The sequence below is a fragment of the Nomascus leucogenys genome, chromosome 17, assembly GCF_006542625.1.
Source record: "Nomascus leucogenys isolate Asia chromosome 17, Asia_NLE_v1, whole genome shotgun sequence".
Classification (NCBI taxonomy): domain Eukaryota; kingdom Metazoa; phylum Chordata; class Mammalia; order Primates; family Hylobatidae; genus Nomascus; species Nomascus leucogenys.
In genome coordinates, this window is record NC_044397.1 from 48,472,032 (window position 1) to 48,495,499 (window position 23,468).

The 23,468-nt window shown below is 39.1% G+C and overlaps 1 protein-coding gene across 1 annotated transcript in view; it reads right to left on the reverse strand.

The window, feature by feature from the left end:
- Window positions 1-3,177: 3,177 nt before the first annotated feature.
- LOC100602041 (zinc finger protein 679) overlaps window positions 3,178-23,468 on the reverse strand; it is a 37,577-nt gene continuing 17,286 nt past the window's right edge. Inside the window, exons 2-5 of the mRNA XM_003279258.2 lie at window positions 20,303-20,431; window positions 9,746-9,872; window positions 9,164-9,259; window positions 3,178-4,213 (exon numbers count right to left, since the gene is read on the reverse strand). Coding sequence (XP_003279306.1) covers window positions 3,240-4,213; window positions 9,164-9,259; window positions 9,746-9,872; window positions 20,303-20,341 — 1,236 coding nt within the window. The 5' untranslated portion in view covers window positions 20,342-20,431 and the 3' untranslated portion in view covers window positions 3,178-3,239. The remainder of the gene's footprint in view (window positions 4,214-9,163; window positions 9,260-9,745; window positions 9,873-20,302; window positions 20,432-23,468) is intronic.

Below are 23,468 nucleotides of genomic sequence, written 5' to 3' on the forward strand. Positions count from 1 at the left end.
TTAAAAAATATTTAATCAACTCAGAAATGTATGGATATTAATTTACTCATGTAATTTTTATGATCATAAAATGACCCTATGGTTAATAATTCAATTGCACATACTGAGATAACTAAAAATTGATTGATTGTTTGTAATACAAAGGATAAATACATGCTTGAGGTGATGAATACCTCATTAACTCTGTTATAATTAAATGTTGTATGTCTGTGTTAAAATATCTCATATATGCCACAAGTGTGTATGCACACTATCCACCTACAAAAGTTAAAAAAATTTTAAATAAGATAAAAAAGAATACAAATTTGACCTATGGGAACAAAATTCTTCAACTTTTTTGCAGTTTAAAACCACTGGCAGGCAAGGCGTGACAGCTCACACCTGTATCCCAGCATTTTGGGATGCCAAGGCAAGTGGATCACCTGAGGTCAGGAGTTCGAGACTAGCCTGGCTAACACGGTGAAACCCCATCTCTACTAAAAACATGAAAATTAGCCAGGTGTGGTGGCATGTGCCTGTAGTTCCAGCTACTTGGGAGGCTGAGGCAGGAGAATCACTTGGACCCAGGATGTGGAGGCTGCAGTGAGCCAAAATTGTACCACTGCAGTCCAGCCTGGGTGACAGAGCAAGACTCTGTCTCAAAACAAACAAACACACACTGGCAAAAAAGAGATTACTAGACATGTCATTCCCCTACATTAACAAATACTATACTGTTACCATCTTTAACCTAGAACCTTAAGTAAGATGGGACACGTTAAAATTGATAGCAAATTAACACTTTTATCAAAGCACAAGTCTTAACACATTAAAAACAATTTTGTTTAATGAAAAAATTAAGTTCATACATAATCTTTAAAAAATTTTAAATTTATTGCATTTTATTACACAAAGGTACAATTGAGAAAATAATTTACTACTAACATTGAAAGGTTTTCCTCTCACTAGAATTCAGAATATTACTGGGAACACCCATGTTATACATCACTAAAATAATTTTATAAGTCAACCACAAAGAGCCTCTCCATTTAGGTTTTTCACTATGCATGTTACAACCTAATGTCCTTACTCTTTCATAGGAAAGTTCATGAATAATGGACACCTATAAAAATAATCTCTCATATCTCTGATGAAACAATTGATCAAATACTTTCACAAACAATGGGAAGAAAGAATCAACATGAGGTAACGAGACTTGAGTTACTTTATTATTTGCTTTTCAGAAAATCTATATTTTTTTTTACAGAAAAAGAAGCATACCTCGAATGTAATTATAAATCTCCAAAAAAATCTACTTGGTTAAAATATATATAATGTTAGTTTTGGATCATTTTTATACCTAGCACCCTGATTTAGTGTAATGTCTGAAGTTTCAGTGCCTTCATTCTTTCTACTGTGAATCCTCAAACGTTTATATAGACTTAATTTTTGATTAAATATATTTTCCCCATCTGCTACATCTGCAAAAATATTTTTTAGTAGAAACTGGTGTTTTCTAAGCTGTAGTTTTTGAACAAATGTTCTTTCACATTCATTACATTTTTAGGCTTTCTCTCAAATATAAATTCTCTGATGTTCACAAAAGTTTGAGCATCTGCTTCAGGGTTTTCCTTTAATATAAAATGTGTACAATAAAATCTATGTTACAAGTAAAGGTACTACAATCCCCTTTATGTTTGAAATGTTTGTCTTCAGAATAGTCTTTACTTTAAAGGCCTGTATTTTCTGAAGGTCTTTTTACAGTAATCACATTTATAATATTTTTTTTTGAGATGCAATCTTGCTCTGTTGCCCAAGCTGGAGTACAGTGGCCCAATCTTGGCTCACCGCAACCTCCGCCCCTTGGGTTCAAGTAATTCTCCTCCCCAGCTTCCTAAGTAGCTGGGATTACAGGTGCATGCCACCATGCCTGGCTAATTTTTCTATTTTTAGTAGAGATGGAGTTTCACCATGTTGGCCAGGATGGTCTTGAACTCCGGACCTCATGATCCACCTGCCTTGGCCTCCCAAAGTGCTGGGATTACAGTCATGAGCCACCACACCTGGCTTATAATGCTTTTATTAAGTATAAACTTTCTGATATTGAGTAAGATGTGAACAGATATTAATGGCTTTTCACATTCTTTGTGCAATTTTTCTCTGGTATAAATGCTTTTTTGTGCCAAAAGGTGTGAGAATTTGTTAAAAGTTTTGCCACATTCTTCATTTCTGTAGGAGTTTTCTTCAGTATAAATTATCTTACCTACCCTAATGTGTGACTACCATTTAAAGGCCTTGCCACATTTAACACATTTCTGGAGTTTCTCACCAGGATGATTTCTCTTTATTAGAAAGTTTGAGGTGTGGTTAAATGCTGTGTTACATTTTTTATGTATGTAGAGTTTCTCTCCAGTATAAAATTTATTAATTAATAAGGATGGAGAACCAGTTAAAGGCTTTGCCACATTTTTTTTTTTTTTACAATTGCAGGGGTTGTCTCCAATATCAATTCTTACATTTATTCAAACAAAAAGTTTGAGGACTTTTTAAAGACATTTCCATATTCCTTATTGTAGGGTTTCTCTTCAGTATTAATTCTCTTAATGTAGAGTAAGGGTTCAAGACTAGTTAAAAGCTAAAGCTTTTAACCACATTTTTGTTTTTGTAGGGTTTCTCTCTAGAATGAATTATCTGATATTGTGTAAGGCCTAAGATGTGCTTAAAGGTTTTGTCACATTTTTTACCTTCATACAGTCTCTCTAATATAAACTCTTTTAGGCTTTGGGAGGCTGAGAGGCAGTTAGATCACCTGAAGTCAGGAGTTCAAGACCAGCCTGGCCAACATGATGAAACCCCATCTCTACTAAAAATACAAAATCAGCCAGTGTGGTTGCATGCGCCTGTAATCCCAGCTACTCAGGAGGCTGAGGCAGGAGAATTGCTTGAACCCAAGAGGCAGAAGTTGCAGTGAGCTGAGATCATGCCACTGCACTCTAGCCTGGGTGACAAAGTGAGACTTCATCTCCAAAATTTTTTTTTCTCAAATAAATTCTCTTAGGTTCCTTAAGGTTTGAGGGCTGGTTAAAGGCTTTGTTACTTTTTTTACATTTATAAGACTTTTGTTCAATATGAATTCTCTCATGTACAATAAAGGTTTGGAACTGGTTAAAGTCTTGGCCACATTCTTTACACTTGTAGTGATTTTTTCAAGTATAAATTATTTTATGTATTATAAGGTCTGAGGGCTGGACTTTATCACATTATTCACATTTGTAGAGTTTCTCTCCAGTATGCATACTCTTATGATTAGCAAGACTTGAGGACCACTTAAAAGCTTTGTCACATTCTTCACATTTGTAGGGTTCCTCTCCAGTATGAATCCTCTTATGAGTACTAAGAGTTGAAGAGAAGGCAAAGGCTTTCCCACATTCTTTACATTTGTAGGGTTTCTCTCCCGTATGAATTATCTTATGTTTCTTGAGAGTTGAGGAGCAGTTAAAGGCTTTGCCACATTCTTCACATGTGTAGGGTTTCTCGCCAGTATGAATTCTCTTGTGGTAAGTGAGGGATGAGGATAAGCTAAAGGCTTTGCCACATTCTTCACATGTGTATGGTTTCTCTCCAGTATGAATTCTCTTGTGGTTAGCAAGTGTTGAGGAACGGCTAAAGACTTGGCCACATTCTTCACATTTGTAGGGTTTCTCTCCAGTATGAATTCTCTTATGTTTAGTAAGGGTTGAGGACCAGGTAAAAGCTTTGCCACATTCCTCACATTTGTAGGGTTTCTCTCCAGTATGAATTCTTTTATGTTTAGTAAGGGTTGAAGAGCAGTTGAAAGGTTTGCTGCATTCTTCACATTTGTAGGAATTCTCCCTAGTATGAATTATCTGCTGTTGATTTAGTTGTGAAACCATGCAAAATGATTTGCCATATTTTTTACATTTGAAATGTTTCTTTCCAGTATGTCTTGTCTTATGTCTACTGGAATTTGAAAATTTACCGAAGACTTTGACACATTTATGAGTCTGGAATATTTTGTCTTGGGTAGTTGACAAACATTGGTTAACTTCATTACAACCTCCTTTCTGCACCTCGCACTCACCCACGCTTTTACATTTTTTTACTTGTAAATTGTCATGTCCACATTTTCCATATCTTCTCGGTATTACTTTTTGGAGTGAATCTTTTATGCCCAGCTCTGGCGGAAGGGCTTGGGTGAAATGAGAACATGTAACTGAAAGACATAAAAATCACAAATTACTTCACTTACTACACCCACATAAATATACTTCACAAATCAAATATATAAAATTATACAAGGTACATTAGCAAAATGGCATATCAAATTACCACAGGCCATAATTCCTTCATAGGTGTATAAATGTAACAAAAACATAGTGATCAAAATACCTTCTCTAGAAATTTAGAAATAAAGTGTGTGCACCAGGTGGGCACAATACCAAGAGCCATATAGAGAGAAAAGAAAAGTCTGATACATTTACCCAACACAGCCCTTCTTCATCCCCAATAGAAGAACATGGTGTCTTTAGGAGTAAACTGGCTTTTATTACAAAAGACCAGAAAAATACTGGCACCTATATCTTTACTTTTGGTTTATGGGGGCCTTTCTGTCTTCCATGATAGAAAGTGCTGAATCAAATGGTAGTGTACTTTGAAATGACACCTTTAAGTCTTTTGAGATCAAAAGTGAATGTTACAACAGCAGAAAGACTGTAGTACATGGACAGAAAATAGGTGTGGAAAGTAGCTACCTACTGGTAAGAAGAAACATGGAGAAGTCTTTTAATGGAAAAATAAATACAAAATTGCAGACAAGACACATCCTGAGAACATGTTTGAGAGACTCTGTGAATCTCTAGCCAAGAAAGAAAATTGGTTTCAGGCTATGCCAGGAAAGAGCTGCATTATAAAGATCATGAAAGGTAGTTTTATGTTAATGTTGAAATCTCAACCAAAGATTACAATGTATACAAAACATGAGGACAACATGATCTAATCAACAAATCAAAAATTTTGAAAAAGCAACTACAAAAATACAGAGGCATATATTAATTTTAAAAACATAAGATAATCCATATTATGCTCAGTGAGAAAAATGGAAAACCAGACACCTAAATAAAATCACAAAAATAAGAATATCAACAATAGGCTTGGAATACTAAAAACAAAACAATTGTGGAATTAAAAAAGAATAACTGAAAAAATTTAAAAGTAAAAAAAAACCATAAGAAATGAAGAAGCTAAACAAACTAGCATATACACAAAAAGATCCATAACACATATTTAAACAAAGTTTCAAAAGTCACTAACCAGAAGACAATCTTGGGAGCTGTAAGAAAAAAATGAGGTATTATTTATAAGAATAGTCCTCTGAGACATTTGACAACAGAAAGCTTACAGGTCAGAAAAGAACTGTGTACAATGGTCAAAGTGCTGAAAAAAATCTTCATGGTGAGAATAATAAAAGCAGCAAAAATGTACTACAAAAGAAAGAAAAAATAAAGATCTTCCAGAATAAACACATGCTGGAAAAGCATAAGCACTGTGTGTGCCCTAAACAAAATGCTGAAAAGAGGTCCTTCCTCTTAAAATAACATGATGAAAAAAATACATAATCGTATGAAAATACATAACTTTCTGAAAAACATATGCATATACAAAAAATAAAAATCTGTGGTATTATTGTGATCATGCAGAAAACATTTTTAGTTATTCTTTAAAATTTGAAAGATAAAAGCATAAAAATAATCATAAAACATAAAAAGATATAATAATCAACATCAATAAGATGTATAGGGTAGATATAACAAGGACAAATTTTTCTATGCAACTGAAGTCATTTTTTTTACCAGTTTAAAAAATATTGTGGTAACATTTAGAGGTGTTATGAAATCTCCAGTGTAGCACAAAGAAAAAATCTTTATAGACACACAAAAGAAAATGTGTCAATTACTAGCATGAGACAAAGATTGATATTATATAATGGTAAAATGAGTCCATTTACTAGGAATCTATAACTATTATGTCTATCTATATGTATAAGCATATATAACATCAGGGTTTCAAAATATATAAAGCAAATATTGATAGAAGTGAAGCAAGAAATAAAATGGCAGCATAAAATTATAAACATTAAGACCTCACTTTCAATAATACATAAAAAATTGAAATAAAAACTTAATTAAAAAACAGAAAACCCGAAAAACATTATATTGTGTATGAATTCATTTTGCATTGCTATAGAAAATAACCTGAGACTGGGTAATTTATAAAGAAAAAGACTTCTTTGGTTCACAGTTGAGTAGACTGTACAAGATGGATATGCCAGCATCTGCTTCTGGTGAGGATATGAGGAAGCTTACAATTATAGGGTAAGGCAAAAAAGAACCAAACATGTCACATGGTGAAAGATGATGTGAGTATGAGGTGGAGTAGCCATGTTCCTTTACGCAACCAGCTCTCATGTGAATTAATAGAGGGAGACCTCTATGATTACCAAGGGGATTGTGCCAAGTCATTCATGAAGGATTTGTCTCCATGATACAAACACCTCTCATTAGGCCCCGCATCCAACACTGGAGATTAAATTTCAACATGAGATTTGGAGGGCACGGGACTCTCCAGTCAAAAGCAAGAGGATACACAATATTCTTATTTGCACCTGGTATGTTCTGTTAGAATACATAGGTCTTAGCAAATTTCAAAAGATCAGCCAGATGCAGTGGCTCACAGGTATACTCTCAGCAATTTGGGAGGCCAAGGTGGAAGGATCACTTGGGGCAAGAAGTTTGACACCAGCCTTGGGAACACAGTGAGACACAGTCTCTACAAATAATTAAAAATTAGCTGGGCATGGTGGGGTATGTCTGTAGTGTCCGCCACTCAGGAGGCCAAGGTGGAAGGATTACTTGAGTCCAGGAGGTTTAGGCTGCAGTGAGCCAAGATTGTGCTACTGCACTAGAGTCTGGGCAACAGAGGGAGAAACCCTGTTTAAAAAAAAATTAAGAAGAGCAAAATCATACAGCCTATTTTTTCTAACCAAAACTGAATAAAACTAAAAATAAAAAAGGTAAAACTGGCAAATCAAAAATATATGGAAATAAACACACTTTTCAATGTATTCTTGCACAAGTCAAAGAATTTAATTTAATATTTTTGCTCAAGGGTCAAAATAGTTAAGTGACAACTTAATTTGTTAAGATGTCAATATAACCCACAGTGGTGAACAAATTTAATATAATCTGTATCAAAATTCCAAAAGTATATTTATTCCTGTAATATTGTTTAAAATTTTTAAATTTTATTTTGAACTATATCTAGAGAAACACACATGAAAAACAGAGGCAATATGCTTCTTAATTTTAAAACATAGTAAAAAGCAACAATAACAATAACTACGTGGTATCCACACAAAGACACATAAAGACATGATAGAACAAAATAGGGAGCCCAGCAATGAATTCTTCTCTGTATGACCAAATAATCTGCCACAAGGTTGCCATGAGCAGACAATGGAGAAAATATAATCTCTTCAACAGACAATGTTGAAAACTGGATATCTACATTGAAAAAATAAACTTGAATGCTTTAATTGCATCATATACAAAAAATATTTTAAACAAAATACTTAGACTGAAAAAAAACTAATGAAACTCTTAGAAAGAAAATATAGTGGAAAGACGTGACATTGGTCTTGGCACCATTTTCTTAGACATGCCATCAGATGTATGAGCAACAAAGAGAAGAACAGAAAAATTTAACTGGGCTAAACTTCAAAATTTCTGTAATCAAATAACACATTTAATAGAGTGACAGTGCCACCCAAGAAACTGGTGACAATATTTGAAAATCACATGTGATAAGGCTTAATATTGAAAATATATAAACAACTCTTAGAAGTAGACAACGATAATTGAATTACTTGATTTAGAAATGGTCAAGCAAGCTGAGCGCAGCGGCTCATTCTTGTAATCCCAGAACTTTGGCAGGCCGAGGTGGGCAGATCACCTGAGGTCAGGAGTTTGAGACCAACCTGACCAACATGGTGAAACTCCATCTCTACTAAAAATACAAAATTAGCCGGGCATGGTGCACATTCCTATAATCCCAGTTACTCAGGAGGCTGAGGCAGGAGAATCATTTGAACCCGGGAGGCAGAGGTTGCCCTGAGCCAAAATTGCCATTGCACTGCAGCCTGGGCAACGAGAGTGAAATTCAGTCTCAAAAAAAAAAAGAAAAGAAAGAAATGGACAAATGATTAAACTAAATTTTAATTAAAAAAGATATACAAATGGGAAGAACTATTTGAAAGGTTGCACAAAATTAATAATTTATAGAAAAATGCAAAACAAAATCACAATACAAAACAAAATTACCTTACATCAATTAGAATGGCCACTATAAATTTTTTCATCATCAACTATGTTGATGATGTAAGGAAATTGAAACCTATGTAAGTTGTTGATGAGAAAAAAAGATGCAGCTATCATAAAAAATATGAATGTTCTTTGAATAATTGAAAATGGAATTATACAATACAGCAATTTTATTTATAAATCTATATCTAAAATATGCAACACAGTAAAATGAAGACATAAGAGGTATCCTGCTTGTACATCCCCCCACAGCAAGTCTCATAACCCAACCTCTAAATAAATAAATACATGGATAAAAATTAAAAAATAAAAAAATTGTAAAAAAAACTTTAAACTATATTTCAAGTCTATAGTAATGAAAACAGAATGGCATGTGCAGAAAAACAGACAACCACCAATGAAACAGAAACTACTATTCTCACACATTTTAGACATGATGCAAAAAAAATTTTTTAATGGTTTAACATAGTTTCTCAAAAATATGCAGATATTAGTGTGCCCCAAAAACAATGGCAAAGCAGTCAGTCTCTGATGAGCCATAAAGAAAACTTTGGCTCACACTGTGAACTTGAAGAAAGATTAATGAAGCGAAAGTAGAATCCTTAGAGAATTTAAAAGCCTGGGGCAGAAGGTGTCCCTATCTGAGAGCAAAAAAAAAAAATGACTCGGGCTTCTCAGTAACTCTTTCCATGGAAGCACATCTCCTCAAACCACATTTTAAGGACTGGCTTCCTCCTTGACTTTTGTACCTCTCATCTGTGTCATCTGCTTCATTCACTCTCACTTACCTGGGTGTTTGGTTACCATCTCATTTCTCTTTATATTCCAAGGCTCTTTATTTTGCTCCAGACAGGTGATCAAGTCTGGCTTAGAGACAGCGATACCTGTTTTATTAAGGAAAAAAAGTAACATAAATCTTGCTGAATTCTTTAATTACCAAACTAGTATTATGCTTAGTAAAGAGGATATAATAGAAAATTCTAGAAAATTAATATTGATTCATAACAGAACTTTTTAATTATTTAGAAAATATTTTGAATTTGTAGGTCCTTAATTTCACTACTCAGTACTACTGAATCAAAAATTGGTGGCAGCAACTGAATTCTAAGGTGTGGGCAATGATATTTTATGCCATGACATTTTTGAAATTGCCACTAACCTAGAGCGAAAGATACATAAGCTCAGGAAAGGGAAAAGTTCAGGTCAAGATAAAACATCATGAAGAATTTGTTCTACACCAATGAATCCCCAAGATTTTCTTAAAATCAGAGAGCTAAAATTCACTCATGCAAAGCAGAAATTACCAAAAAACATTTTAGAAAAGAGAGAAAAGAAATATATTAGGAATTGTGTATTGAAGTTATCCTCACCCAGGGAGACCAGGTTTCTGTAGTTCTCTAACATCACATCTCTATATAAATTCTGCTTAGCATGATCCAGGAATTGCCACTCCTCCAGAGAGAATTCTATGACTACATCTCTGAATGTCAACAGTCCCTGAAAAACAACAACAACAACAACAAAAAACCACTCATGAACACACAAACACTTATCACGTGGCCGTAGGCAGAGATTTTTATTTGACTCAAGTTAAAAAAGAGAGTAAAAAGAAATGTTTCTCACTTATAAGAGTGACTAAAATTATTCAATGATAATTTTTAACACTGAAGTATTCTCTAACTCTGAGAAAAGAGGATAGCATATGATCCACAATACCACTGTAGATATGATACTTTTCTGGATGATAAATTATTAAATTAAGGGCATCAATATGGACATGTCAATTTTTTTTCTTTTCTTTTTTCTTTTTTTTTTTTTCCTTTTGGAGACCAAGTCTCACTCTGTTGCCCAGGCTGGAGTGCAGTGGCACGATCTTGGCTCACTGAAACCTACGCCTCCTGGGTTCAAGCGATTCTCCTGCCTCAGCTTCCCAAGTAGCTGGGACTACAGGTGTGAGCCACCATGCGTGGCTAATTTTTGTATTTTTAGTAGAGATGGGGTTTCTCCATGTTGGCCAGGCTTGTCTTGAACTCCTAACCTCGGGTGACCCACCCACCTCGGCCTCCCAAAGTGCTGGGATTACTAGCATGAGCCACCACACCTGGCATAAATTTAATTAAAAGAAACACCAGTTTTATGCAAAGTTGAAGATAACAGATAACTTCCCTGTTCTGTAATTTTTAACAGTAACATTAAGTAGCGTTTCTTTAGCACCCTAGAAAGCAAGTATCTCTTAATAGTTTTTTCAGAACTTTCTGGGTAATAAATGCCATCCTGTTTATGTCAGCATTTTTTAAATCCTGTTCTGCATGGGACTAATAGAGCACACAGATGAAACTTCAACAAGACATGTTTCACTTTTCATTAATATCCAAAGACAACTGTGTTTCCCCAGTAGAAATCTTGAGTATCCACACCTTCTCATGTTCAACAGCTACAATGGGAACATTTTAAATATTGCAGGTCATAAATTTGTGGTGAGAATTCTGCATGACATACAAAAATCCAAGATGAAGAAAATATCTAGAAGGCTATGGTATGGCCAGGTACGGTAGCTCACGCCTGTAATCCCAGCACTTTGTGGGGCCAAAGCGGGTGGATCATTTGATGTCAGGAGTTCGAGACCAGCCTGGCCAACATGGTGAAACCCTGTCTCTACTAAAAATACAAAAATTAGCTGGGCGGGGTGGCAGCCACCTGTAATCCCAGCTACTAGAGAGGCTGAGGCAGGAGAATCGCTTGAACCCACAAGGCAGAGGTTGCAGTGGGCCAAGATTGTGCCATTTCACTCCAGCCTGGGGGACAAGAGTGAAAACTCAGTTTCAAAACAAACAAACAAAACAAAACAAAAACAAAAAAAGAAGACTATGCTATACAGAAAAAAATTTTTTCAGAACCCCTGGACTATCATAAAAATAGCAAAAAATAATTGAAACAAACTCATTAGGTATAAACAGCACAAGCAGAGAAGTAAACATTTGCATGTTCCGAACACATGGCATTCCAAAAGGCAGAGTGGACACTGCATTTTTTTTTCTTTTTGAGACAGTCTTGCTCTGTTGACCAGCCTGGAGTGCAGTGGTGCAATCTTGGCTCACTGTAACCTCCACCTCCCAGGTTCAAGCAATTCTCCTGCCTCAGCCTCCTGAGTAGCTGAGATTACAGGTGTGTGCCACCACGCCCGGCTAATTTTTGTATTTTTAATAGAGACAGACTTCCACCATGTTGGTCAGGCTGGTCTCGAACTCCTGACCTTGTGATCCACCCGCCTCAGCCTCCCTAAGTGTTGGGATTATAGGCGTAAGCCACCATGCCTGGCCCGGACACTGCTCTTGATCTGAGACATGCTCACCTGAGAAAAAGTGATTTTTTTCTTTTCCTCTTCTTTCTCTGAAATGTATTTTCAGATAAGATGCTCTGGACATATCAAACCTGCATCTTGAGAAGATGCCTTTAAAGCACAACCTATTCACCTGCTACCGCCACTCACACACCCACGGCAGAAAGACCGAGACTTGGAGAAAACATTCACCCATTTTTGTTGTGTATAACTGAAAAGATTTAAGAGCAATGAGAGAGCGAGCTTCTCCATAACAATTAAAATGTAAGTTTCTTTTTCCCCTGCCCTCCCCTATCAGACTTCAGCAATTTTCTTTACAGTAATGGGAGCATGAACCACACTGACCTCTTCCTACCAAACCGAAACAGGGCAGGCAGTGCAGCCTTCCTTTGATGCAAAGTTTGAACTAAACTCTCCTGAATGTGTCTTGAACCCCTCAAGTTTATAAATCACTTGGTAATCTTGGCACTACTTTATGCAAAGTGATTCTGCAGGATCCAAAAGGGTCCAGGAATGGGCTTTTCCAACAAGTCCCCTGTAAATGCTGATTGTGCTTTCCCAGACACATTATTAGCATCAGCGAGAGAAAGCTCCACATCAAAGAGTTAGAAAGATCTCAATTTGCAAACCTAATGTTATAATTAAAAGAATTCCAGAAGTAAGAGCAAACTAACTTCAAAGCTAGCAAAAGACAAGAAATAACCAAAATCATAGCTGAAATGAAGAAGGTGAGACATAAATAACTATAAAAGTTTAACGGGCCAGGCACAGTGGCTCACACCTATAATCCCAGCACTTTGGGAAGCCGAGACGGGCGGATCATGATGTCAGGAGTTCAAGACCAGCCTGGCCAACATGGTGAACTCCTGTCTCTACTGGAAATACAAATATTAGCTGGGCATGGTGGTGGGTGCCTGCAATCCCACCTACTCAGGGGGCTGAGACAGGAGAATTGCTTGAAACCAGAAGGCGGAGTTTGCAGTGAGCTGAGATCACGCCACTGCACTCCAGCCTGGGCGAAAGAGTGAAACTCTGCCTCAAAAAAAAAGTTCAACGAAACCAGAAGTTGATTCTATGAAAAAATTAATAAGATAGATAAAACACTAGATTAATGAAGAAAAAAGAAATAATTCAAATAAACACACTCAGACTAAAAAGTCCAAAAACAACAGATGCTTGTGAGGTTGTAGAGAAATGGAATACTTATACGCTGCTGGTGAGCGTATAAATTTGTTTAACCATTGAGAAAAACAGTTTGGCAATTTTTCAATAACCTGAAAACAGAATTACCATTTGACCCAGCAATCCCACAATTGGGAATATAACCAATGAATGTAAGTTATTCTACCATAAAGACACATGCACGCACATGTTTATTACAGCACTATTTGCAATACAAAAAACAAGACATAAACCTGTATGTCTTCAATGGTAGACTGGAGAAAGAAAATGTGGGATGTACGCACCATGAAATATGATGCAGCTATAAGAAAGAAAAACATTATGTCCTTTGCAGTAACATGGATGGAGCAGGAGACCGTTATTTTTAGAAAACTAGTGCAGGAACAGAAAATCAAATACTGTATGTTGTCACTTATAAGTGGGAGCAAAATAATGACAACACGTGGACACAAATAAGAGAACAGCCACTGAGGCCCAGTTCAGCGTGGAGGGTCACAGGATGAAGAAAATCAGAAAAAAAATCTATTGGGTACTATGCTTAGTACCTGACTGATAAAATAATCTGTACACAAAAATTTCATGATATGATTTTACCTATATAACAAACTTGCACATGTACTCTTGAATCTAAAATAAAAGGTAAAAGAAAAAAAATTCTGTCGGGCGTGGTGGCTCACACCTGTAATCCTAACCCTTTGGGAGGTTGAGGCAGGCAGATCACCTGAGGCCAGGAGTTCGAGACAAGCCTGGCCAACATGGTGAAACCCTGTCTCTATTAAAAATACAAAATTTAGCCAGGCGTGGTGGCATGCAGCTATAATTCCAACTACTTAGGAGGCTGAGGCAGGAAAGTCTCTTGAACCCGGGAGGTGGAGGTTGCAGTGAGCCGAGATCAGGCCACTGTACTCCAGCCTGGGTGACAGAGCAAGACTCTGTCTCAAAAAAAAAAAAAATTCGTGGGTGGGAAAGAGCGCAAGGTAAGTGATAGGACTGGTTTGTACTACAGACAGTGGTCCATGTGGGGCTATACTCTGATTTAGTCCTGTGTCCATGCAGGCAGATTAGACTGTGATCAAGTGGTACAGATCCCTACATTGGTGGAGGAAACAGGTTGCTACTGCAGATTCAGTGTCTGGGGTTCGGGATATGCCAGGAAACTTGTAAGCACATTAATGGGATTTTGGCAAGAAGCACTAAAAGCAAAAGCGCTGTGGTGGAATACTTGAGGGTGATGCCTAGTCCTGGGAGGGGTGTGGATGCATCAATGTCTAGTGGGTCTGTCTGTGAATGTGTGAGAATCATGTGGTGGTAGCGGTGAAAGAAGGAGGTCTGTTATCAGAATTCCTTTTCTCTAAGTTTTTAGTCCCCTTTCACCCTGAGAGGAGACCTAGAATCACAGGACAATGTGCAGTGTGACAGCCTGTGTGCAGGAGAACACAGCCTCCCCTTACCAGACACCCAGAGTCCCCCTCCAGGCCAGGCCTCTGTAATATCTCTTTTCTGATACCAAATCTGTGGAGTTTGCTAACCAGGAAGCAATTTTTTCCCTTTTTTTTTTTTTTTGAGATGGAGTCTCACTCTGTTGCCCAGGCTGGAGTGCAGTGACACAATCTCAGCTCACTGCAACCTCCACCTCCTGGGTTCAAGTGATTCTCCTGCCTCAGCCTCCCGAGTAGCTGGGATTACAGGCACCCATCACCACACTCGGCTAATTTCTGTATTTTTGGTAGAGATGGGGTTTCACCATGTTGGCCAGGCTGGCAACAAGCAATTTTTTAACACCAACTTATTGTCTAACATTTCCATCCTGATACCACCCAGAGTCAGCATAGACCATAATTCAGAGCTCAGTCTCATCATATTGCCCTTACTGCATATGCCTGTCACAAATCCCAGGGACCCATCTATGCTTCTCAGCTACTGTCTGTAAATTGGAGACTCCCATCATCTCCCTCAAGTTCAATAATTTGATAGAGATACTCACAGAATTCTGCAAAATCCTGTACTTATGTTAACCAGTTTGCTATAAAACATGCAACCAAGAAACAGTGAAATGGAAAAGATGTATAAGACAAAAAAAATGTTGGAGAAGATGGAGCATACAGATAATCTTGGTAAATGGCTGTGATTAGTAAAATTCTCCAGCCTGGCATGATGGCTCATGCCTGTAATCCTAGCACTTTGGGAGGCTGAGGCGGGTGGATCACCTGAGGTCAGGAGCTTGAGGCCAACCTGGCCAACATGGAGGAAACCCATCTCTACTAAAAATACAAAAAATTAGACGTGGTGGGCCTGTAATCCTAGCTACTTGGGAGGCTGAGGCAGGTGTATTGTTTGAACCTGGAAGGTGGAGGTTGCAGTGAGCTGAGATTGTGCCACTGCACTCCAGCCTGGGTGACAGAGCAAGACTTTGTCTCAAAAAAAAAAAGTAATAATAAAATAAAATAAAACAAAATAAAATAAAATTCTCCATCCTTTGTGGTCTTCAGCAACAGCTTAATAGAAACATTCTCCCCATTATGACTTAGATGGTGTTGTATTTTCTCACTTATCACATAGCCAGACATAGACTGCAAATTTCTACTTATAAAAGAATCTGCTAAATACTTTAATTCAGTGGTCAAAATACTTCTTAATCAACTTTGCTTACATTTTTCTTTTTTCCCAGGGCTTCTGACATTTGAGCTACTTTCAGTCTGAGCCAACATACAACCCCATTTTCTGTCTTTCCTTAAAAACATGCTATCTTCAGGGTAAAACATTCTCTGATCTAGAATCTAATTTTGCCCCCTTCTATCATACCATTCTTACTCCACCTTCTTTCTAAATTTGTTTGCTATTCTCCATGAAAGAAAGTGCTTGTCTGCCTAAACATTGATATCCTTAAAAATCTTATACCTGGTACTTTTTTCTGTTGTTGGGATTCAGAACTTATTACCTAAATCTGATTTTGCTTTATTTTACAAAGTCTAGAAACTGCCCCAAAACATCAACATCTTTATTTTCAGTAAGGTCTTTCCAATTCCCATCTATTCTAACTCTAACTGCATCTGCCTGTGGGTCCCCAACTTTCCTGGGCTCTGTTGCTTATCTCAGTATAAAGGCTTCTTGCATTGCTGGGTGAGCAGGCTGGGACATCTGCAGGAGAGGCTCCCTAGAAAGAACTGACTAGGGCTTCATTAACCTCCTTTTGCAGACTCAATATTGCCCTTAGCTTGGAGTTACAGGGCTCAGGCTTTAATTTCCAAGTCAGAGATGTTCACTTAGTTTTTGAAACTAAGTGTTAGATAAATTCAGAAAAATTACTGGAACACAGTGTTTATACAAAGGGAAAAAATTTTAAGGTGCTTATATTTTATAGCTCAATGAGAAAAGCAAAAGTATCTATCTCTTTCAGACAATACACATATCATTTTCTTATGTCCATAACAGGACATTCTGTAATTAGTACTATGACCAAATTCCTAGAAGGTGCACAGTCCCATCTCATAAAGTTTAGCATAAAATTCAGAAATCAAGATAACAGGGCCAGGAGCAGTGGCTCTTGCCTGTGATCCCAGCATTTGGAGAGGCCCAGGTGGCCGGATCACCTGAGGTCAGGAGTTCGAGATCAGCCTGGCCAACATGGCAAAACCCTGTCCCTACTAAAAATACAAAAATTAGCCAGGCATGGTGGCAGGTGCCTGTAATCCCAGCTACCTGGGAGGCTGAGGCAAGAGAATCACTTGAGCCCAGGATTCGGAGGTTGCAGTGAGCCAAGATCATGCCACTGCACTCCAGCCTGGGCAATAGAGTGAGACTCCGTCTCAAAAATAAAAATAAAAATAAGATAACAGGATGTAGAACAGAAGTATTTACTGTCACATAATAATTTTGCAAAAAGAGACGCTGATGTTTTGATGAATCTATGTCATTCCCCAGTTATCTACCACATTTTCTTGTGCAAATGTATTCATTTCCGACAGCCATATGGAAGAGACATTTTTCATATTATTTCCCTTGGTAATATTCGCAAAGCTAAGCCTTAGAATACTGCGTGAAATCACACAGCCAAAAAATAACACACCTGAGAAAACTTCTATGCTCACTCTGAAAAAGTGTAAATGCAAATTCCTAACAAACAGAATACATGACTAAATTTTTTTTTCTGAAACTCATCCTTTTATGACCTTTGTAAATATTTTCTTACTTATTGAGCTCTACTGACAAAATGCAATTTACAGTTAACTAACATAAGTTTAAAGAAGTGAAAATATCTTTTCAAGGTGACCAACCCAGGGAGTGGCAGTGCTGATTGGAACACAGACACGTCTGACTCATGTGTCAAGTCAAACTATCTAATCACTTGAGAGAGTCTCCCACACACATCCTGCTCACTGAAATGCTCAATGACAACCATTCCAGGAGACATTGCACCGTGCCTTGGTGAGTTCCCCAGGTGCAATCACTTTGAGATTCTTGCACCATCTTATTGGGGTCAGTTTTTCTTGTCTTTAGAAATAGTTTTTATTTCCCTTCACAAATCTGACAGAATCCAGAGAGCAGAAATTACTTCTGTGTTTTTCCCTCAATACCAGCATATGATTGGCTGACTAGCAATGTGTCTCCATGAAATGGAAGCTGAGCTGTGTAAAGACAATTCTAATGTCACAAGGGTTTAGCTTTTTATAGGAAAAGTATACTAGGAGATTGCTCACAGCCCCAAGGCATTCATTTGCTCTCTTCTCTTGCAAGGCTACACTTCATATCATGTGCTGTTCTCTAAAAGAAAATAACTCAGGAGATGATATTCACTAGACACTCCAGCAGACACGGCCAAGGTGGGTTGATATTCACTAGACACTCTGGCAGACAGGGCCACGGTGGGTATCTTGGTTTATCTCAAAGCAGTACTAAGACCCAGAACCAGGAAAAACCTAAAGTGTGGCTGAAGAAACATTACTCTGTAGGGTTTCCCCCAAAAAAACTCAACCCACACATTATGATAAGATGTCTGAGCTTGGACAAGACAAAGGAAGAGGCACATAGATTTTTTACAATGCAGTGTCAGAGGATTACTCTCTGCCTTTTCTCTTCTTTTCTTTTTTTTTTTTTTTTTTTTTTGAGACATGGTCTCACTCTGTTGTCAAGGCTGGAGTGCAGTGGCATGATCTTGGCTCACTGGAACCTCCATTTCCTGGATTCAAGTGATTTTCTTGTCTCAGCCTCTTGAGTAGCTGGGATTAGAGGCGCCCACCACCACACCTGGCTAATTTTTTTGTATTTTTAGTAGAGATGGGGTTTCATCATGTTGGCCAGGCTGGTTTCTAACTCCTGACCTCAAGTGATCTGCACCTTGGTCTTCCAAAGTGTTAGGATTACAGGCGTGAGCCACTGCTTCCGACCTCTGCTTTCTTCTTATGTGAAATATTTATAAATGGGAAGCTTTTTTTTTACAAAGCATTGAATGGCACTTTTTAAGTGTCATCCAATGAGTTTTAAAAAAATAATTAGTGTAAGTACTGTGTCTGAAACATACAAGAAAGGACAAATAGGTAATAATGTGAATTAGAAAGAAAAGTTGGCATTTGGGAATGTCAGATGGAACTGGAAATTTGATATTTTACTGCAAGCCAGTTAGTCTGTGAGAATAGGGAAACTGACTTAAGACCTTGTTTAAGACACGGTTGAGGCCCGGCATGGTGGCTCATGCCTGTAATCCCAGCACTTGGGAGGCCAAGCAGGCAGATCATCTGAGGTCAGGCGTTCGAGACCAGCCTGGCCAACATGGTGAAACCCCATCTCTACTAAAAATACAAAAATTAGCTGGGTGTGGTGGTGCAGGCCTGTAATCCCAGTTACTCGGGAGGCTGAGGCAGGAGAATCACTTGAACCGGGGAGGTGGAGGTTGTAATGAGGTGAGATCGAGCCACTGCACTCCAGCCTGGGTGATGGAATGGGGCTCCGTCTCAAAAAAAAAAAAAAAAGACACAATTGAACAATGCAGGCTGCCTGCAATAGCTTATTCCTGTAATCAGAGGACTTTAAGAGGCAAAGGCGGCCAGATCACTTGAGGCCAGGAGTTTGAGACCAGCCTGGCCAACATGGCAAAACTCTATCTTTACTAAAAATACAAAAATTAGCCGGACGTGGTGGTGGGTGCCTTTAATCTCAGCTACTCAAGAGGCTGAGGCAGGAAAATCACTTCAACCCAGGAGGTGGAGGTTGCAGTGAGCTGAGATCACACCACTGCACTGCAGCCTGAGCAACAGAGCAAGACTCTGTCTCAAAAAAAAAAAAAAAAAAAAAAAAGCAAGGGAAAGCCAGTTTCCTGTAGAGTGTAAAAATATTTAAACAGCAGGCAATTAGACTAAGGTGGATTGATTTTTCTCGGCTCTCACTAAAAAAAAAAATTTAACTCAAATGTATCTCTTATGGCCACGGGTGGTGGCTCATGTCTGTAATCCCAGCACTTTGGTAGGCCGAGAAGGGCAGATCATTTCAGGTCAGGAGTTCGAGACCACCCTGGCCAACATGGTGAAACCCCATCTCTACTAAAAATACAAAAATTAGCCAGGCACGGTGATGGGCACCCATAATCCCAGCTACTCGGGAGGCTGAGGTGTGAGAACTGCTTGAACCCAGGAGGCAGAGGTTGCAGTGAGCCAAGATAGTGCCATTGCACTCCAGTAAGGACAACAGAGCAAGACTCCCTCTCAAAAAAAAAAATTGCATTTCTTGGAAATTACTATATTGAAGAAAAAAATTCAGGCCTAGTCAACCACAGACTGCTAATTAATCTGTGATGACATAGCCAAGAAATTTTCACCTGGATCTTACAAATAAGGAAACTACATAACTTTACCAAAGCAGTTACTGAATTTGGTTTGCTTCATCATGCAACTTATAACAGACTTCTTCAAGTCTCTCCCATGGACCACAACCCACAAATCGTAGCTGGGCGCTCTATGATTCTTGAATCACATTTTGATCAAATTGTCTAATATTTTTACAGTGACTCCTATACATTTCTAAAAGGAAAAATGAGGAACTAGGGACCCCAGGGACCACAGCTCTTTCCACTTATGAAGCCCACACCCTGAGTCAGGATTCTCCCCTGATGACTTTCCCATCCCTGCACAATCTGGGTGAGATGAGGCACTGGGAGTGCAGAGCTGCCCAGAGAGGGCTCCAGCCCAGGGCAAAGCCACTGCAGAGGAAAAAGACAGAACTCCCAGGGTCCCAGCCGCTGGCCCAGGCACCATCTTATGGCTCGAGGGGACTAACAGCCCACCTGGGCCAAGGAGGATTTGGGTCCTCAGACTCCGGAGCGGACTGCGAGGAAGTTTGGGTCCTGCTACAGCCACTTTCAGCCGGTTCCAACCAGCCCCCACCCCTTTCTCATGGTGACAGACCCAGCACTCACCATTTCTCGGCTTCCAGGGGATCCCGGTCTTTTAGCCATAAATCTGCGGATACTTGCAGAACACAAGGCCACAGTGGCTTGGCCTCTAGCAGCAGAAGACGCAGAGCAGTGAAGAGAAGAACTGGAGCTCTGGACTCAGAGAAACACAAAGGACCCGGAAAATTACGGAAGCGTCCTGTTCTCTCCTGCTGCACGCCTGATTGGACAGTTTCTAATATACGGCCCCTGATTGGATAAGGTTTCAGGACCCACCCTTCACGCCCTGAGTGACGAAAAATGTGATCAGACACTGGGCGAAATAAAGCAAAAATAACAGGCTAGGCTGCAGCCTTTACAGGCAAGGCTTCTTCCCTGATCTGAGCCAGGCCAACACCGGAGGATATTTGCATTTAACCTTGTGTATAACGTCATATGCATTTATAAATGATATATAATACAGTTATTCATAAACGGAAAAAATATAATGACAATTATTTTAAAATTTCAGATTTTATGACCTTCCTTGCTGCGGATCCTTTGCAGTGATATGGTTTGGCTCCGTGGCTCCACCCAAATCTCATCTCAAATTGTAATTCATGGCCAGGCGTGGTGGCTCAGGCCTGTAATCCCAGCACTTTGGGAGGGCGAGGCGGGTGGATAACGAGATCAGGAGTTGGAGACCAGCCTGGCCAATACGGTGAAACCCTGTCTGTACTAAAAATACAAAACTTAGCCAGAGTGGTGGCGGGCCTCTGTAGGCCCAGCTACTCAGGAGGCTGAGGCAGAAAAATCGCTTGAACCCGGGAGGTGGAGTTTACAGTGAGCCCAGATCGTGCCATTGCACTGCAGCCTGGGCGAAAGAGCCAGACTCGGTCTCAAAAAAAAAAAATTGTATTCGCCACATGTTAGGGCACAGACCAGGTGGGAGGTGATTGGATTATTAGGGGAGATTATCCTCATGCTGTTCTTGTGATAGTAAGGGAGCTCTCAAGATATTTTAAAACGTGGCATGTTCCCCATCCCCGGTTCTCTCTCTTTTTCCACCAAGCAAGGTGTGCCTTGCTTTCCCTTCACCTTCTGTCATGGTCATGATTGTAGGTTTCCTGAGGATTCCTCAGGCATATAGAATTATGATTCAATTAAACCACTTAAAAAAATTACGCAGTGTGAGGTATTTGTTTATATAGCAGTGTGAAAACGGACTAATACATGCAGGCAGCCTGAGATTCCAAAAAGGAGGCAATCCTCTGCAGTAAAATATGAGCCACATGTAAATTTTGAATTTTCTAGTAGCCAAATACTAAAAAGTAAAAAAAAAAAAAAAAAAAAAAAAGGTAGGGCCGGGCACAGTGGCTCTCGGTTGTAATCCCTGCACTTTCAGAGGCTGAGGTGGCAGATCACCTGAAGTCAGGAGTTTGAGATCAGCCTGGCTAACATGGCAAAACCTTGTCTCTACTAAAAATACAAAAATTAACCAAGCATGGTGACAGACACTTGTAATCCCAGCTATTTGGGAGGCTGAGGCAGGAGAATCGCCTGAACCCAGGAGGCAGAGGTTGCAGTGAGCCGAGATCGTGCCACCGCACTATAGCCTGGTGACAGAGCAACTCTGTCTCAAAATAAAAAAGAAAGAAACAGGTGGAATAACAAGTGAAATTGATTGTAACAATTTAATCAGTCCAATAGATCCAAAATATTATTTTAATATGTGATTAGTATGTAAGGGTTAATAAAGCATATACATTTTTAAAGCTAAATATTTTAATGTAACCTTGTATTTTACCTTTCTATCATATTGCAGTTCAGACCAGCTACATTCCAGCACTCTGTGGCCATGTCAGAGGCGTTTGAACCAGAGCAACTGCATCTGGAATAGGTGCTGGGTGAAATGGGGCTGAGACCTACAGGACTACATTTCCATGAGGTCAGGCATTCTAAGTCACAGGATAAATAGGAGATTGGCACAAGATACAGTTCACAAAGACCTTCCTGATAAAACAGTTTGCAGTAGAGAAGCCACAAAAATCCACCAAAACCAAGATGGGAATGAAGGTGACCTCTGATTGTCCTCATGGATGGTTACACGCTAATTATAAGGCATTAGCATGCGAAAGGCATTCCCACCAGCGCCATGACAGTTAACGAATGCCATGGCAACATCAGAAAGTGACCTTATATGGTCTAAAAAGAAGAGAAACACTCAGTTCTGGGAATTGCCATCCCTTTCTTGCAAAACTCATGAATAATCCACTCCTTGTTTAGCATATAATCAAGAAATAACTGTAAGTATTTTTAGTTGAGCAGCCCACACTGCTGCTATGTCTAAGGAGTAGCTATTCTTTTATTCCTTTACTTTCCTAATAAATTTGCTTTCTCTTTGCACTGCAGACTCGCCAAAAATCCCTCCCTTCCTTCCTTCCTTCCTTCCTTCCTTCCTTCCTCTTCCTTTTTCTTTCTTTTCTTTCTTTCTTTTGACAGAGTCCTGCTCAGTCACCCAGGCTGGAGTGCAGTGGCACCATCTCGGCTCACTGCAACCTCTGCCTCCTGGGTTCAAGAGATTCTCCTGCCTCAGCCTCTGGAGGAGCTGGGATTACAGGCGCACGCCACCATACCCGGCTAATTTTTGTATTTTTAGTAGAGATGGGGTTTCACCGTGTTGGCCAGACTGGTCTCAAACTCCTGACCTCAAGTGATCCGCCCACCTTTGCCTCCAAAGTGCTGGGGTTACAGCCATGAGCCACCACCCCCAGCTCTGCATCCTTTCTTGTACAAGATCCAAGAACCCACTCTTCAGTTCTGGATTGGGACCATTTCTGGAATGTTCTTTTCAGTGAATCACAAAAGGATGATACTAATGAAACCCCCAACCCAAAGGAAATAGACTGAATCGCCAATTGGCTTTTTGTAAGTGGTGGCATACCTGGGTAAAGAATGGGATTGGGTTAATAGCCCAATTTAGGGGAGTTAGAGTGTCTCCTAAGACAGATAAGATAAAAGGTCCCTTTTAATAAAAGGCAAGAACACTTGACGAAACTTGTGTTTGAGGTGCAACTTCGAAAAGTTAGAGTCTTTCCTAAGATTTAGGGGGTGAGAGACCCCTCTCAGTAAAGTCCCTCTCAGCTAAGATTAGATTTGGCATTATGGAATGTTAACCACGATTGTCTTTGTGTTTGTTTGTTTGTTTGGA